This window comes from Sinohyriopsis cumingii, chromosome 4 (genome assembly GCF_028554795.1).
Source record: "Sinohyriopsis cumingii isolate HCF-2022 chromosome 4, ASM2855479v2, whole genome shotgun sequence".
In the NCBI taxonomy this organism is placed as follows: Eukaryota; Metazoa; Mollusca; class Bivalvia; order Unionida; family Unionidae; genus Sinohyriopsis; species Sinohyriopsis cumingii.
Window position 1 is genome coordinate 126,734,682 of NC_142964.1, and position 18,962 is coordinate 126,753,643.

The 18,962-nt window shown below is 35.6% G+C and overlaps 1 protein-coding gene across 1 annotated transcript; it reads right to left on the minus strand.

Moving 5' to 3' along the window:
• Positions 1 to 5,024: 5,024 nt before the first annotated feature.
• LOC149802064 (G protein-coupled receptor 157-like) lies at positions 5,025 to 17,536 on the minus strand. The gene is made up of 4 exons (XM_089954378.1): positions 16,994 to 17,536; positions 13,520 to 13,719; positions 8,302 to 8,493; positions 5,025 to 7,199 (listed from the first exon to the last, which is right to left on the minus strand). Exons 1-4 carry the CDS (start codon positions 17,397 to 17,399, stop codon positions 6,987 to 6,989), a joined length of 1,011 nt encoding a protein of 336 aa, XP_089810504.1. The 5' UTR covers positions 17,400 to 17,536; the 3' UTR covers positions 5,025 to 6,986.
• Positions 17,537 to 18,962: the final 1,426 nt, after the last annotated feature.

Genomic DNA, 18,962 nt, shown 5'->3' on the forward strand with positions numbered 1-18,962 from the left:
TCAGTAGCTCAGTGTTATTTAGTCTTCAATTCTACATGAATTTTACATTTAGGGGTAAATGTAAAACTGTCATTAACTACACAGGAGTACCTCAAAACTTTAATCTGCTCAAGTTTTTCTATGCAAAATGTGTGCATGATCAAGCTTTCCTTTTACATTGTAATGTAATCTAGAAATTTCCCACAAATGAAAATGTATTCAATGCAAAAGGGACAATGAATGGCTTTGAATTTCCAATAATTAGCACAAAAGTATAAAAAGAAATGTTTTGATTCTTGGCAGTGTTTGGGAAAAATGGCAGGAAGGCACTAATTGCCTTTAGTGGACATCATGTCATGTCAGTTTGAGTACTGCTAACAGCAAGAGAGATAATTGCTGCCACCACATGAAATTAAAATAAAAACAACAATGAGAAATTTAGTAAGGAGACATTGACCTCCATTGGGTTTGGAAGTGCAGTTTCTGAAACTCAACTGGTGGTAATTAAGGTCTAAGTGTACCTTGGAAACTTTCTAATTGATCATTATATTGCCCTCAATGCATCATGTCAGATTTCTTAACTTTTCAAATTTATGTCTTCGAAGTCAGCAACAGCAGTACATGATATTCTTCACCTTACTGAAAAAATGGATCTAACTTATGTATTAAAAAAAATGGATCTAACGTTTGTAAAACTGTTGACTGGTTTATTGAGAAGATCTTGTTTGTGTTGTCAGGTATAAATGTCGATCTGCCATAAAGTAAGACTGCCATTAATAAAACTTTTTTAAAAAAATAGCTGACTTGTACAAACATTTGACAGAAACGATATTGGCATGAAGCTTTTTCAGATTTGCACAGATGATACTGATCAACGTTTCAATATGATATTGTTACAAAACCTTATAATTGCTACTTCAGATAAGTGATAAACAGAATTTGACTAAATTTCACAGCATCCTGGCAAAAAGTTTCTTATGTTGACACAAATGTCAATCTACCATTCAGTATGGCTGGCAATGCGCAAATAGAAAAATCTTTATCACTCTAAACCAGATTTCTTAGCCAACTGACTTATAGGTAGATATTAGCCAGGTAAGCAGCCCACGTGAGTTTCCTTTTCATTAATTTGTAACTGTGTATGCATTATTTGATGTTAATTGAATATCTGGTTCTAAATCCAGTCATTGTTATTCTGCCATCCAGGTTGTATCCAAATTGTCAGTTACTTATAAATTATCTTTAACCTAATTCTTAAAAAAAAAGAGTCAACAGAACAGTTTTAAAGGAAAAAGTAACAAGATCCTGAAGCTGACATCTTTTGCACTGCATGTTCGCATTATGCCAGCATTAGCAGCATTCATTGGAGCATGATCTTTATTTCTATAACATGTAGACTTTAATGTTAATGTAATATGTAAAAGCAAAGCACAATGAAATATAAATCACACCAGGATGACATAATTAATACAGCAAAGGGCAAAATTTCAAGATCAATTTATATTTTTAACTTGTGCATATGTTGATGAACTGTGAAATTTTAATGTTGCAGAAAGAGTATGATGACATTTGATATCAAAAAAATGTAAACCATGTAAATGTAAACTAAAAGAATTGGACAAATGTAAAAATAACAATTGAGTAATAATCTAGAGTCAAGGTTAGACTACTGCTGTTGATTTAATTTATTTAGCTAATCGGAATCTATTATGTTTTACTTTTAGTATGTTTATCATTGTTTTAGTTTGCAAATTAAGTTGTTGAATTTTTAAGACAGTCCCTCCCAAGCATGATGGCTAATGATGTCATGAACTGGCTGTTGATGTATATTATGTGATGATTTTAATTCTAATGAATGTTTTTGACAAAAAATAATGAAAGGAAATAATAAAAGCAGTGTTAAAGTCATGTTTTTAGAAAATAATTTGTACAGTGTTCTAGAATGATTGGAAAATAAGGATTTTGATTTTTAATGCTTAAATCAAGTATTTTAGCTGACACAAAACTAAGATCACCAGATCTGCTTGTAAATTATATCTGTATAGTTTATGTGTGAGTTACTTCCCTTACATTTTGATACATGCATCAACAGCAATTGGAACAATCTCAGCCTTTTCTGTGGCTTGCTATAACAAGATCTCAGGTATAAATAGCCATTTTGAACTGCTGTCATGTCCACAGATGTTATCACATCATAATTTGATTGACCTCGCAACTACTCACTCATTGATGTGTCATCAGTTGTTTCAAGCAATTGAAACTGAATGATTTCTTCATCTGTTTCATTTAAAAGGTGCAGGAATAACATTTAAATTTAATGGTGCTGATACTTTTTCATGATTGAAACACTGTTAAATGTTATTTTCAATACCTGTCTTTTATGAGGAGCTATTCTTTTCATGTCTAGCCATTCATTCATCAACCAAAAACTTAAGAATCAATGCAGTTACCTCCAAATATTTTACAGAGAGTCATAGTTGTTCAGTTCACATTGAGAGGAGATGATAGCATTCCAGTTGGTATCAACAGCAGATGTTGCCTCAATTTGATTATGTTCATTCATTGTCAAGTATGACATTTATTAGCGTTACTTGTATTTTTGTTATAATTATGTGCATATTTACTTTTTAATGTAGATGTCACCATGTCTTAGTGTACAGTCTGTTCCTGCTAAAAATGTTTATTAAATTGAGCTATGTAAATCCTACACTTAACTGCGAACAATGTAAACATGGATCTGTCCATCACATAATATGCTGGCAGATAATTATAGGTTATGATATGGGTCTGTCAGATACTTTGAGTGGACGAGTCACTTTGAATGGCTGATGAGTGTGTGAAATGGTTATGCCAAAACTATGAATCCACCAAAGATATCAGACAGTACACATATAATAACATTTTTATTATTAAATACTCTAATTTATAATTAGTACAAGTTATTAGATCTTGTAACACTCTTAGGCAAAAACGTTGTATAGTAATGTGCTGTTTACCAAATTTAATTCATACTATGCTGTCAGATAATGGTTACATACTCATCACACAAAGAAATTGGTAGAATTGTGTTGTGGTACATATGGGTCTACATTGTTGGCATTTGAGTACAGGTTATACATATAAATATGTTACATAGTAGTCCTCCTGAGGTTATATAAATATATAGTAGTCCTCCTCTTGAGGTTATACATATAAATATATTATATAGTAGTCCTCCTCTTGAGGTTATACATATAAATATATTATATTGTAGTCCTCCTCTTGAGGCTCCTCTCATGGCAGGGCTTGTCATTATACAATTGTCCCTCTCAGGACAGAATTTGCTATTATACAGTGGCACGTCTCTTGTGGCACTCATGACTGGACTGTCGATTATACAGTGGTCTCTCCTTTCTGACAGAACTTGCCATAATGTGAAACCACCTTGTCTTGCAGCAGTTTTATTTCTTTCTACACCCCCTACCACCACAGTCCAATCACACACAAACACTAAAGAGAAGTTAATCTTTTTGGATCAGACTGCATAAATTCCAATCCCATAGACTAATTCATAATTTCATATATAAATATCTTTATATATAAGCTTGTTTTTGACACTGTATGTCATGTTGACATCTATCTTTGACATAAATTCCATGTTGTTGAAATTATTGTGCTTGCTTTCCAAGATAAATGTGCATGATATGTCTCTTCTTGCATTAGAGACTTAATCTATTCAGTTTTTACAGTAATTATTCAATTTTTTCTCACATAGTTTCTTCTGACAGAATATTAAAATGAATGTTATTTTATTCAAAGTTTGAAACAAAATTTGGCTGATCACTGTAGTCTATTTTCCAAGCACAGTGTTCAGCAGAGACTGTTTGACTTTCCACGTTATAGTCAGTACTAGTAGATCTGTCTACCTTTAACAATTATGAAAAGGGCAACAACTTTACTAAGCATGACTGTGTGGAAAGTTTGGAAAGCTATGCAGCATATGACCATTGCTTCTGGATAGACATGTCAAGAAGCAGTGAGTTATAATTTTAATAATAATCAATTGTGTTCAGTTGTAATACACTAGTTCATGTATTTTGAAAGGGACTCTTGTAATACTTTATACCATGTGCACTCACTTATAAAATTTAGTCAACTTCCATCTGCAGAGACCTAGATTGCCATTACAGAATGCACTGGCAGATCCGGTCTGTATAGTTTGTTCGGATTAATCAGTAGAACAGACAGACTCGGATCAGCACATTATGCAAGAGCAGATCGATGTGTTGTTTCCAGTTGGACTTGGCTTAGGTGAGTATAGGCAGTAAACAAAATTAATGTATACCAACATACAAGTAATAGCTTTATCACGTTGGTAACATGACTTCATTTTTCTGCTATGTTATTTTGTCATTACAGTGTTTCATCATCATGTTTTAGTAGAAGAATAAATTAATTCCTTCTGTGAAGATGCTTACTTGGTGTTTGTGTCAGGTAAAGGATGGAAACTACTGATACCATTTAGATAACACTTTAATCTATGACCCAATCACTAGCTTAAAGCAATGTTGAATATAGCCTGAAATGTAGGTCACATTAACCCGCCATGATTAAGCCACTTTACATTTGTAGATGTAAGAGGTGAAAAAAAAAAAAAATAGAATTAAGAGGCTTGCAAAATTGTTTAGAATGGAAGTTAGGTCAGTTTTAATTTTTTTTCAGGACATATTCATTGCACGTGTACTTGCACTGCAAATTTGCAGTAAAAGAGACTGCATGAACAAAGTAGCTATGTAGATGCACAGATGCATGGACATACTGTACTTTTGCTTTGCAATACATATACACTACATAATGATAAAAATGTATTGACCTTGAATGCTTACATTTGAATATTTCATCATCAGCTATTTCCATTATATCATAATATGCCATTAATTAACCAATATCACTTTTTACATTTTGTATGAGCGCATCTTACATCTTGTGTCTTCTACATGTTTTCATCTCTTCTAATACATTCTGTCTTTTGCCTCTGTCACTTTTTCATCTATTCAATACATTAATTTGAATAGTTAAAAATAGTGGGATGGGTATATGTTCCCTGACAGTTTCTTTCTTTTGGAAATCTTGTGCAGGCCTGTGTTATAAAATAGTTCCAAGAGTTGACAAAATTTGTCTGGAAGCACCTAGCCCTCTCACTACAGTCGAAAAGCAAATGATGCAGTAACAATAGGTGACTTGGGAGATAAAGAAGGAAATACCAGCACTCGTGAAGGAAAAGCTGCAGTTGTAACTGGTTTCTTAATGAGTGTTTTTGCAGAGGAAAATGCATTGAACATGCCAGACCTACAGGAACTAAATCACCAGTTAAAACCATATATTAGATAAGTTTTTGTGTACATGATGGTGTCAGCATGATTTAGTTGCTACAAAAACCAAATGGTATGATGATTTCCAAACTTTCTGTAAGTGAATGAAGAAATGTCACATAATCATGTGACATTGAGTCATGAAGTGATAAGAACATCTCACAGGAATTGTCATAACACAATTTGTAACCAGCTAGTATTATGACCATCATTACACCAAAATTATCTTCGACTTGTAATAACGAGCATTCCTCTAATTTGAAAGGAAGTCGAGTCAAGACTCGCATGTGACCAAACAATGTTATCGATGTAAATATTCATTCATTAATAGTTCCTTGACATCATATGACAAAAATTACATTTGGTATAAAGAGTAACGAGGAAATACCTACTTAATATCAATTTATTTACATTCTCAACCAGTTCAGTTTTTCACATCCGCATGGTAATCATCATACAATGGTACTACCTTAGTTTTAGACTAAATTTAGTTTAGCCCTTTGAAAAATTTGAGAAGCCAGTAATTCTATAAACTGATATATGCCTTTTCACTTGCCATTTTAGCTATTTTTGTGTTTTTAATTATCCATCACAGTGAGGTCTTTGTCAAAGAATGTACTATATTTTTGTGTAAATATTTTGTTGGAAATTGCATCACTCAATGCTCATTACTCTTTTTCTCTCTCTGTGATATATACATTTTTGCTGTAATTCCACTTAAAATGTATAGTACAAATAATCATTGCTGGCAGGATTCTTTTGAGATGCACTTTTGTGAGTACTCATGGCTGGCACGATTCTTTTGAATGCACTGCTGCAAGTACTCATTGCTGACATGATCCTTTTGAAATGCACTCTTGTGAGTATTCATTGCTGGCACTATTCTTTTGAGATTCACTCTTGTGAGTACTCATTGCTGGCATGATCCTTTTGAAATGCACTCTTGTGAGTATTCATTGCTGGCACTATTCTTTTGAGATTCACTCTTGTGAGTACTCATTGCTGGCATGATTCTTTTGAGATTCACTCTTGTGAGTACTCATTGCTGGCATGATTCTTTTCTAAATGTCTTAGTGTGATAATCAGTTGGCAGAAGTTACGTAGTGAACTTGCTCCAAGATCCCAACTTTACATGGGTTTATTATCTTATGTACACACCTAATGTACTCCACTGTCTGATATATCAAATATGACATCTTTGTCAGTTCTTTCTTTGAAAAATGTCAGTTGGATGTGAATTTCAGACCGAAATATCAAGCGTCTCCTAGAAAAATTGGTTAAACTGTTTGTGTTTTTTTTGATAAACGTAATTGTCAGGCCACGTCGTTCTATTAAGCGTCTTTGTCCAACATGTGCGATGTAATTTTTTAGTTTAATTTCGCACGGCTTTAATTATTTTGTATAGAAGGATATATCAATAAGACTGAATTAAAGAAAGAAAACAAATATCCACTATGAGAGAGAAGTCAATACAAATGTCGGTTCATCCACGTTAAAGGGTCACGGCTGCTTTCAGATGTGAAGATTTAGTAAATTATAGTAAAGTTTAATAAATCACAAACGTCAAACGTTTACTCTTGTTGCAAGGACGTTAGTCACTAAACATGGCAACGTCTTGTACAAGCTGGAATTGAAGGATGGGCAGTCCAGTGTAGTTTAATGTTGCTCAGTTATTGTCCGGTTTATATCGTTTGGGGAACTAGCGCAGACTGCTGATCTTTTGACGCTTCTTGACTGTAACTCTAGCGTTGCGGTCTCTTTACGTCTCTTTGACGGCATGCACATTGACAGAAGACGGCGACGAATTTTCTCTGTGGATATGCAATAGAACACGAAATTTGCGAATCCCTGAGCACTGTCGCCAATACCCTGAAAGTAAGGAGATAATTTGTGTATATAATCGTTAGCACTATTCTTAAACGTATTTAGTAGGACGAAACGCTTAATGTTTTTTTAAATTTATTATTTGACTTTAAGGAAGAAAAAGAGAAATCGGAAATAGGGAAGGTTGAAAGGCTTGAAAAAGTTAGAGACATATATTTTAGCTTAGTTAATTTAGTTATTTTGCTTGTTGGTCATGGTTAGGGTGAAGGGGAATGTCCGATACGTACCAGAAGTGGCCTGAAAAACGATTACAACATGAATGTCAGTTCATGTCATTTGAATTATTGTTGGGTTTTTTTGCGGGGGGGGGGTAGCGATATTTCTCGCGAGAGATAGGATAAACTTGGCGGCCAGTATAACTGGAAGAGGAAGATTCCGGTGTTAGATCCAGCGACCCATGGGAAGCTGCTTGCTACAATTCTTGCATACCTACATTAACCAAACCCAAAACTCGAACCCACACAAGCAGAGGTGAGATGGCAGTGATCGGTAAAGGCGAGCCCTTTAGAATATTCAGCCACCCGGGGCCCCATAATACTTCAGTTATTACGCCCCAGCCAAGGAAATCTGGTTGCCATCGCTATCAGATATGAGGTCGGTGATAGAAACATTTTATAGTTGAAAACTTGAGGCTAGATATTCTCAAATTATATGACTGACGTCATTAAATGAATAGAATCTTCATGACCGTATTGTAGGATCATGTTAGAGAGACTTGCTCTGTTGTTTTGTTAGACCATTCTTCTTGATGACAGCAGCGCGAATCACACGAAAGGAAAAGCGTGATGTAACAAAATTAATTTAGATACGACATTGCAGTATTTTTTTTACAGTAACCTGTAAGAAAAACCCATTTTGTTATCACTCAATTCAGGACATGGTGGTTAAAAAAATTCAGCTATTATACAGTCAAATATTTGTTTAAAATGTAAAATCTGGTAAAGAAAAAAAAATTGTGGACAGTTGTATGAATCTGAAACGTCTTGTATATGAGTGTTTGTATGGACCATACATACTATTAACATTAGTAAATTGCATGCATTCAAAATGGTCAGAAGGTATGAATTGGCATAACCAGTGCAATTACCTGTAGCGGAACTATCCAATTACCAGCTGTGGAATTTGCATATTCATGGGCAAAAGACCCTAAAAGGAATCGCAGTGTCCCCCAGATTCTTAAAATAATGAAGACCAGAGGGACAAATGTCAACTTCTTGTTAGCTTCATGGATCACAGCTGTTCGGGATTTTCTTGTACCTTGTCTGTCTCCTGGTTTGGACTGCAAAAAAAAGCAGCAGTATTCTGGTTGTGTCATCAGATTAACAATGGACAAGAAAAACAGTTCTCGTATTTGTTAGACAAAATGAGATCTAATCAATGTTGGATGATTTTTTAAAATACTTTCTTACTAGTATATGTTATGCGTATGCTTTATATATGACCATAGTTACTACAAAGCTTTGAAAGAAAGGTTTATGTTTGAGAAAATGAGAAGTGGGAATCGTTTGACTAATCTACGAATGGTAAACGTATGGGCATCAAAAGGGCCATGCAGCACAGAAAAGTGTAGAAGTAAAATAATTGTTAGGGTGGGTGGGTATGTACGATGTTTGAGCAATCGGGACACGAACACGAACCTCCATCGCCAAGTGGATCTTTGTGATAGGACCTTCGTTTTCCATACATCTCTCAGTTTATTCGACTTTTGCATTATAAGTTGCTTTTTGTTTATCTCAAGTTCATTAGGAATGCTTCAGTTCTGTCAATGCATAACTTTGCACTTACCAGTGATCGTAATCAGTCCCATTAGATCAGGGGTGCACAACCCGGATCCGGCCTGCGAACGTGTTCTGTCCGGCCCTCGGGGCAAATTAAAACAACACAAAAATCTGGCACATGAACAGTAAGAAATTCGTGTTTTCGGCCCTCGAGTGGTCCTAGAAAATGCAATCTGGCCCATGGACGAAAAAGGTTGTGCACCCCTGCACTGGATTCTTATTTTTCAGTGTACTTGTAAATGCATCTCAAATAGCTGGAACGACGTAATAATAATAATAATAATAATTTATTGTCAGAGGACCTGAGTGACTCTGACCAAGTTGACCAAATTGACAGAAAGAAACTGATGTAAAATGCCCGTTTCTTTCCTGTCAATTGTTAAGCATCACTCTCTTTAGTAACATAACGCTGTTATTGTTACGTCTTCCATCACCCTCCTTTGGGATGTAAATGCATTCATATCTTTGTTACACAGATTGAAAAGAGGAATATAAAGCTCAAGGCGAAAAATAATCGTAACAGATGGCGCCTGATGAAACCCGACCTCTTCGTAACAACGTAGCTACCGGTTAAAAGGGAATAGCCACTTACATTGACGTCATATGATGTAAATTAGCGCCATTACATTTCCTAAAGAATCTCTTGACCAAATTACGAAGACAATAAGTACTTACACATTAAAAATAGTTGGTAAATGATTTCTTTGTTCTTATCACAGCTTGGACCGCTCCGGTGGCTTTGTGGTTAGAGCGTCTGCCTCGGATGCGGGAGGTCGTGGGTTCGATCCCCGACTGAGTCATACCAAAGAATTACAAAAATGGTACTAACAGCTGCCTCGCTTGGTGCTCAGCATTAAGAGGTTAGTGTTAGGACTGGTCGGCCTGATGTCAGGATAACGTTACTGGGTGGGACATCATGCTGCATGTCTGCGGCCTGATGTTCAGCCAATGTGGGTATGTGAGAAAGCTTGCCAGTAGCTTCTCGTGGGTCGGTGGTTCTTTCCGGGGTTTTCCCGGGTTCTTCCTCCACCATTAATACTGGCCGCCATGTATAGCCTATCGTGTGCTGAAAAATGGCGTTAAACCCCACAACAACAACAACAACAACAAAGCGGCCTGATGCCCCAGTGCTAGACATCACTATAAACTGCCACACTGCAGTCATCGTAGCGATATGACTGAAAAATTGTTAAAGCTACGTTAAAAATCCAAATCACACACACACACACACACACATCACAGCTTGTGACCTCTTAGATATAGATGCATGTAGTCATATGGTACATTTTAGAAAGCTCCCAAGTCTCAAGAATAACACAAATATGGACAGACCTAGATTTTATTTCGTGTATTCTTTTTCATTTAATTTTTATTGTTTACCATATGTTCTGTAAAATGTGGACGTTCAGGGTTTGTGATGGCCGGGGTAAGGATTTTAAAAAAAAATCTACTGTTTTTGTCGTCTTAGAAGTATGCCTCAGGCAGTTATCTTCCTTAAAGGTCCATTCCGCATTTGGAAACTTTCTGTAATACTTAACCAAACATTTTACGAAACAAATTAATTTGTAAGTAATCGAGAGTCAAATGTATGCTTTTTACGACCCAGTACTATATAGGTCACTCTCAGCAATATACGGATATAGTGCTGCCGTCTTGCATTTAGACTATAGAGATAAAATGTCCCTTTCTAGGACGCATTTAGTTATTTCTTATGTGCTGAAGAAAATGTTCCGCGACCTGAGGTTCATATTTGGGACTTCCCTAACATGGCGTAAAGGAGCCCATCTCAGCATTCCATCTGTAACCTGTTTTGGGGATATCTAGCTCTATGTGTTTAACACAGAGTTCGAATGAAACAATGCGCTCCGAGTGAACATACAGTTTTAGAAAACAAACGTGGACCTAATGGTTAAGATGAAATTTAAAAGTGTTTCATATCAGAATTTCTTTAAATTTCGTCTAGATAAATTTAAACTAAAGTACTTAAATTTCCACAGATGTGGGAACGTTCGTTTGTCAAAATAAGGATTGGGCAAATATAACGAATTTCGGCTATTTTTATAGCATTTTTGCAAATTCCGTGGATTTAAGTGGGCACAGAGTGAGTCTCACTTATAAATACGATAACATTACCAGCTACACTGATAGAACATTTACTTTTGGATCATAGGAGATTAAGTAAATCCCAATTTTAGTAAGAATTCACTGCAATGGAGTAACTTTAATCACATAACATACGTGTAAGAAAGTTAAATTTTGCGCAAACTTGGAATCTTAACCTAATCACATTCTTAAATAGCGACTGCTGAAGGAAGGACTAAGTTCTTAGGTCTTAAAATATATTTTTTTTTTTTTTGCATTAGTCTAAAGCTTTAAATCACACGTATGAGTGGAAGAAGTTTGTATATTTGAATAGGTAAAGTGAATTGTTACGTGTTAAGGAAGAAATAATAAAAGCTTTAGTTTGCTATGGAGGAAGCCATTACAATTTTCCCCAAATTTCCGCACCTTGCACCATCTCGTGACGTAAGCGCCTCTGCGGTCTGACGATTTACTATCCATTTGTTGATATCCCTGCGTTGACCAGCTTGGCGGACATGTATATATGATACGAATGTAACAAATAGTTCTAAATACTTGGCCCCTTTATGTTGGTGGTGATTACTTGCTCGGTAATTTTAATATATGTCTTGACTGTAATTTGAACTTAGTAAAATTCTTCATAAAATATGTTAGCATTAGTCGTTGCAAAACGTAAAATTGTCCATTTTCATTCAAGCACTTCGTTGTTAGATCTTCATTTCCGGAGATGCGTCGTTTTTGCACGGTGTCTACTCTGCACATCACTGCTAAAGTAAGCGCTTCAGTTCTCTGTCGATTTACTATCCAATTTTGGATATTATCACATAATCGGTAGACTTTGCGTATACGTAAACATGGATCGACCACTGTAGTCTAATAGGATACTGCATCAAATAATGCGACATCACGCGAATCGGACGTTCTGTGTTGAAAAATCATTTTGTTTGTGCAAAATGTTCTGTTTATTAGGAAGGACGCTTGTTATTTGACATATAGATTGTAAGAAAAGTATAATCTACTTTTAAATGTTAATACTAGTTTAACTTTGTTTGGGACATTTTTTTTGCGCACAACAAATGAAAGGTGCAAAGTCTGTCGGAATGAACGAAATTATTCGTTCTTCTTTCCATCGAAAAAATTTCCACTGAAATAAAAGCTATGTGATAAAAAAAATCTCAAATTGGTAATGATTTAATATTAAATTTATGAAACTCGCAAGAGCTGGACATTATTAAACTCGTTTTATAAATTCAATATTAAATCATTACCCATTTGAGATTCTTTTTATCTCTACGTTGACCAGCTAATGTATCTAAATAGTTCCAAACAATTTGTCTCAGTATATATAATTGGTTTGAAAAACAACAACTCCACCCCACCCCACCCCCCAAACAGGAACTTTTTAAGCTTGCAGGTTGTCCGCGCGAATACCATAGAGTTACTTTATATAAAACTAGAGTGTGTTGCTTAGCCAGGCGTATCTGATTGAGCGTCAATCATGGCGATCAACTTGTGGTAAAAGCCGTCTGCGTCGTTGGTATATTCTTTCCTCTGTTAACTCACACACGGACAGACACACACGTACCTTGAAATATGACGTCGAAATCATTTTACGATGAAGTTGCGTCATATTGCTCTGTTTCACTGCAACTTTGAAAGTCTAATATGTCGTACTTGTTGAAAACATTTTGCGTTTTGATCGAAAACATTTTTATTTCTTCATAAATTCAGATCTATTTAATTGTCTGAGACATTTTTCCTTTAAACGTTTATAGAATATTGCTAAAAATATATTGTGTGGGCGATATTTACCCTCATCCCTCTTTTCCCATTGTGGTTCCTTCTTTTCTTTACAAGTATAGACACTATTCGCCTATTATCGTAATCTTCACAACAACAATCCACTGCTGCTGTTTAAAAGAAAGTAATTCCCATTTAACAGAAAAAGAACAGGAAGTTTTCGGCGAATTTATAACCAATTACCTTGTTTTGACGAAGTGTAGAAATACCGCTTTCGCGTTTCTCAAACAGTTCAGTTGAAGAGCAAAACAGCTGAGAATAGAACTAAAAATTCATCTGGCACTAATATTGTAAAAACAACAAAATTCTTAATATAATTTAATTTTTTAATATGGTTTTCTTTGCATTTTCTAGGAAAACTTAAGACATAACTATCATTACTCGAATTTTAGCTATTATGAGTTGAACTGATTTGAATTTTGCACGAAATAAAAATAACATACCTCTTTCATTTTCCTCAGACGTTAAATGTCTAGAACATCCAAAGTGACCGGTCCCCCATGTTCCTTACTTGCCATATCGTCACCTATAAGTACTTAGGCCGTGAATAAGCCGAGAGCATTGTTGTATTATAATTTTAATGCAAGCCATCATCGTTCATAAAGAGGAAACTACAATCTGATGACAAATATTGTCTGTACTCACCCGTTTCCAGAGGTAGCACGTGACCGTCAGGTACAGGATGACAGTTGTGATGTAGGCAAGGATTTCCCAGAACTTTCCGGTGAGGAATTGCCAGAACAGGGCATTTGGAACCCGGGGGTCAATCCAACACCAGCTTGCCTGGTCCAGAGCCTGGTCGTACCCCAAAACGTCCATACTCAGAGCAACAATTACGACGATACCTGCAGACAGTAGAGTAACAAGGGGTCTATTAAATAGCAAAATGTCTTGCTATAGAGAAACGATTGGACACGTCAAGAGTATATAGTTATACATTTTACGAAGAAAAAGAAACAGTGGTGAAAATCTCAACCTTAACTATACAAAATTTATAATTGTCAATATAAGTGCATACATTGGAATACAGATGCAGCTTGTCGCCTTATATCAGACAAAATGGAATCACTTCAAATTTCAGCATTCAAGCACTAAAACATTCATAATTATCATTTTCCAGAAAAATGATGCAATCTAAATATTGTTATCACAGAAGAGATCCAAGTGTACCTCATATTGCTCACATGGCAAACAGTACTGAGCCTGACTGTGATTTGATATTTATTTCCAATTTGCTTAGTATATTTCTGTTGAAAAACGTATGCTTCCGTTAAGGAGTAAGCGTTATCATTGATTGTATTTATTCAATACGAAATATACAACATCTGAAGACCATTGCCACCCACATGGTTATTACAGCGTGTTTCAGAGTGAACGAAATTCTCCTTCTATCGTTAATCGCACGTCCAGACTTGAGTGACTGCAAAATCGCGCCATTGAAAATTAACACGATTTTTATTGCATATTCCAATCCAACCTCCATATCTCACCCCATGTTCGCCCCGACCATTAGATAGCGAGTGACCAGGGATCATAATGGAAAATCTGCTAAATATATAACGTGTTTTTCTGATATAACTTTAGCTGTAAAGTTTACTCAGAAAATATTTGACGACTGCATGGTAACTATGGTAACTGATATTATTTTGTAGCCTGACCTTTATACCCCATTTGATTTTCCGGGGGTTGGAGCCAAGAATGTCTTCCGCTTACACAGCTTCAAATGGTTGCCCCAAAGGCAGCAGCACTCAATCCTGTGTGAATTTCCTCCAAGAGTTTTAAGAGATATGGTTAAAGTACAGACGGCCGGACGAACGAACGGTGTAAAAATATGCCCCGCGTGATGATACTGAATCATACCTGGGACTAACTAGAATTACACAGGGATTGGCGTTTAAGCCCTTTCTGAATATGTGCGACTCGCTATTGATTCACGAAACTAAGACTCCAGTCACAAAGTATGCCCTTTATAACCAACATGGAAGAGATTTACAAATGGTGAAAATCGGTGCTGTAATAAAAATTGAATAATAATAAAATAATATTTTGAAAGTAACTTTAAATTGCATCAGTAAAAAGACAAATCCAATATACACATCTTGACACATACATGACACAAAAGGAATAAAACCGTTGATTGATGAGCGCAATTTTTAATAAAACAAGTTTCGTTTTTATCTGAAATTTTGAGTTATAACTAGCACACAAAGTAAACAAAATTATATCATTGCATTTTCAGCTTTTAGAAACATAAATACACTTGTACCATTTTGTAAGTTAATAAATTACAGAGTTGCCTCTTAGATTATATACTTTGCATTAAACATTAGAAAAAATATTAGTTTGTCAGAGATAATATTTTTTCTCTCTCTCCCAACTTAAATCTTCACTTTTAAATAGAAAATATGTGAGCCCTTCTAAAATCACATTCGTTTTATTATTCCTTTGTTTTAGTTTGATAACCTTCACTTAAACAACGTTCAATATGTGTCTATTTACCGTTATATTGCCAAAATTTAGCGTTGAAATGGTAATCGGATGTGTTGTAACGATACTTGTATAGCGTCGCAATGGTATCCAATGTTATGACCATTTTGATACAGTGCAGCTTGGATTAAAAGGGTACAATATGCCGATGCCATTGCAATGGTAAATAATTACAGGTGCAAAGTTATGCAATAACCGATGCAAAGCTATGCAATTACCGATTCAGAACTATTTTTTTTTATTATTATTCAAAGGTGAAGTTTGCCTTTGCAATAATGAGACCTACTGTTGCAACAGTATTTTAAACACTGTTGTCGTTTCAACGGTATCTGCATACCTCCGCAATGATGTTCACCTAAGGTTGAAGCGAAAATCAAGTATCGGTGCCGTGGAATATTTCTGTTGTTGTTGCAACGGTGTATTTTATAGTTAATATGGTAATTCTAAAGTAGAGACGATATAAATTACCGTTGCAGTGGTGACATGACCGATGCGACGATAATATCAACTGTTGTAACGATTAAATATGACGCTGCAGAAAAGAAAACAAATCCGTCACACAGTGGGAATATAGTTGCAACAGTATATTAAATTGCCAGTGCACTGAAAAAATGTAACGTTGCAACGATACTTGAGAATCGTTGGAACGGTTTCGGTAGTTTTGACCCTTTTAGTACACCATAGACCAGAGCTGACACAATCCCAAAAAAACCGATCTGGTAGTCACTCCAATTTCATAAACCTACTATTGGGCGATCTATTTAGTCGCTCTAAATTTCATAAACCTACCACTGGGCGATCAGATAGTCGCTCTAAATTTCATAAACCTGCTATTGGGCGATCTGATAGTCGCTCTAAATTTCATAAACCTGCTATTGGGCGATCTGATAGTCGCTCTAAATTTCATAAACCTGCTATTGGATATAACTGCACTGGCGATGTAGTAAATGGGCGCAGTCGAGAGAAAAGAAGCGCTCAGTCCGAATTGATAGTATATGGAGGATCACAACTACAAGATAGGCTTCCTGTACAAAAGAAAACGTTTATGTGAATTAGCAACAAGTTTAAGATGGTTTAAAATTACTGTTATTAACGTCACCTTAATCCATATTTCATCCTAGTACGGTAGTACGGGTAAATGCAGAATAAGCTTATGCTTGACGAAAGTGAAATTTAAATGTGTCTCGTCTGAGCTTCATTAAAGCTGAGACATAAATAAGATGGCACTCTTAACTCTAAAGCGTAGCCTTCGTATGCATTCGACTCTAAAGCGTATCCTTCGTATGCATTTGACTCTAAAGCGTATCATACGTATGCATTCGACTCTAAAGCGTATCCTTCGTATGCATTCGACTCTAAAGCGTATCCTACGTATGCATTCGACTCCAAAGCGTATCCTTCGTATGCAGTCAGCTCTAAAGCATATCCAGCGTATGAGTCATTATTGGTATGGTCATTTTGCCAAAGGGTCAGACGTTACTTCATTTTTTACAGAGTAACAGAGACGATATTTTACACTTGAATAAATACACTTCATAGAGCAGACAGTCAACATTCAAGTTGAAATGAGAAATTCCTAAAATAGAATTGTTAAATTATTTTTTGTATAATTATCACGATACAGTAAGTTACCTGGCGGTATCCAGCTGACGATATGAAACAGCTTCATATATGTGGGTGAAAACCCGGGGTTCTGCATGACAACACCCTGTAGTAGACACACTCCCATTATTACTGTCCAGGCGAAGCTAACATTACTGAAGTAAATCGTCCACGCGCTCTGAAACTTGCAATAGTCCATATTCTTGTTAATTAAGGGCGAGTCCCTGTAAAAATACCAAACGACACCAAGCAGGTTTCCTAGTGCAGTGGCAACATCTGCCAGTGCCAGAAACATAAGGAGTTTCCTCCCTGGAGTCCGGATATCTTTGTACAGGTAGAAAAGGAAACAGATACAAAGTCCTCCAATCACGGAAAGACCGGAAGTAACCGCAGTTAAGATGGCGTAGGCATAATCTAGGTCATTCAGATTTTTCATTGTCTTTGTTTCCAGTTTATAGCTGGAATTATATTTTGTTTTTTTAAAAAGTATTCGGATAAACCGTACATCTTCTCGTGCTGATAATTCAATTTCTGGTATCTTCCTTCGATAAGATATTTCCTTTCAGCAAAGTGCTGATCGGTGTTAAAAAAATTTAATGTGAGTCAGTGTCCGTTATTAAGTACAATTGTCTTCATCTTATCGTTTGGATATTAATCAGGATTTAATATAACAAAAGTCAACGACAAAAGACTACCAAAACCTTCATTAATAAGATACGTAATATGTCGCACAATGCCCAGCAAAGAAAAAAAAGAAAGGTGCATATGCGAATTGGAGACGCATATGCACTAGCAGTATTGGTTCTAGTTTCTTTTCCTTAACCACAGTCTATATAACTTTGTGCTTCATCACAATGGAACGATCAGCATTCATAGCAAGTTTCACACGGTTTTTACATCTATTCCACTGTTTAGCAATTCGCTCTTACATAACTTCCGTCTCATAATTTATGAATCAAGCGCACCTGCCACCGTGTACAGAATATAGTCATGCGTACAATTATCCCATTCATTTTAGGTGATATTATACTTCAGTTTTTGTCCAAGATTATTTTTCTATGGACTTCCAATCTCTAAGTCACCAATTCAGATGAAGCAATCTTTGTTAAAAATATCTGATTTATTGAAATATCCAGTACTTGTCAGACTACACGATTTATTATATGTATTTGTTTAGAGATAAGCTGCAGCCAAACTTTGTTTGATTTTTTAATTGTCTGCAATGCCAGATTATTAATAATGTGTGATTCTGCTGCGGATATTGATGTTTATTTCGTTTCTTATCAGACACGGACTTAACTGAACCCATGCCATTATGTCGTGTCATGCGATCTAGCAAAAAGCTATATTCCATCAGAAGACGTACAAGTGAACGAATTTAAAAAGAAAAAACAAATTAAATTAAATTCGTAACCTTAAGTTCGCTTTTGTATCAGGGTTTGCAATTATATGTATATTAATCGAATCTAATTATCGAACAAGTTCGATCAGTCAGCACAAATTAAATTAACACATGCATGGTATGGCATGGTATTAATTGTAATTGTATAGATGGATACTTGACTTATATGCTTCCCTCGTCAAGCTTTTGTAAAAATATCAATTAGCTTCACCATATGGTGACATATTTGCACGGCTACTAATAGGCAACAAGTCCGAACGAATCAGATTGTGGTAGAACTTAAATTAGAACTGATATCAAAATGGCGCAAACAAATTTCTTTTCTCAGAAAATACCAGGTCTTGTCTGCCGAAAATATTTTTCTTTCCAGATGTTGAGTCTTCTTATGCAAATTATAAACAATTATCTTGATTATGTTTTTTAAGTGTTCCTGTTGTTGTTTTAGTCAGCGTAGACGACATATTTCAAAGTAACAACAGCGCGTTCAAGTTAATATTTCATTGCCTGGTCGACCGTTGGGGTCAAGGTTAGTATCTATGATGAGATTCCGATTCAGTAGCATTTATGTTTCTTTAGTCGGTCATACTGAGTGATCTA

Coding starts and splice junctions, on each gene's coding strand:
- LOC149802064 (XM_089954378.1), bottom strand. CDS start 17,399: ATGAAAAATCTGAATGACCTAGATTATGCCTACGCCATCTTAACTGCG. Junction 13,720..16,993: donor CGTCAGCTGGATACCGCCAG/GTAACTTACTGT, acceptor TACTGTCTGCAG/GTATCGTCGTAATTGTTGCT. Junction 8,494..13,519: donor CGTGCTACCTCTGGAAACGG/GTGAGTACAGAC, acceptor TTTTTTTTGCAG/TCCAAACCAGGAGACAGACA.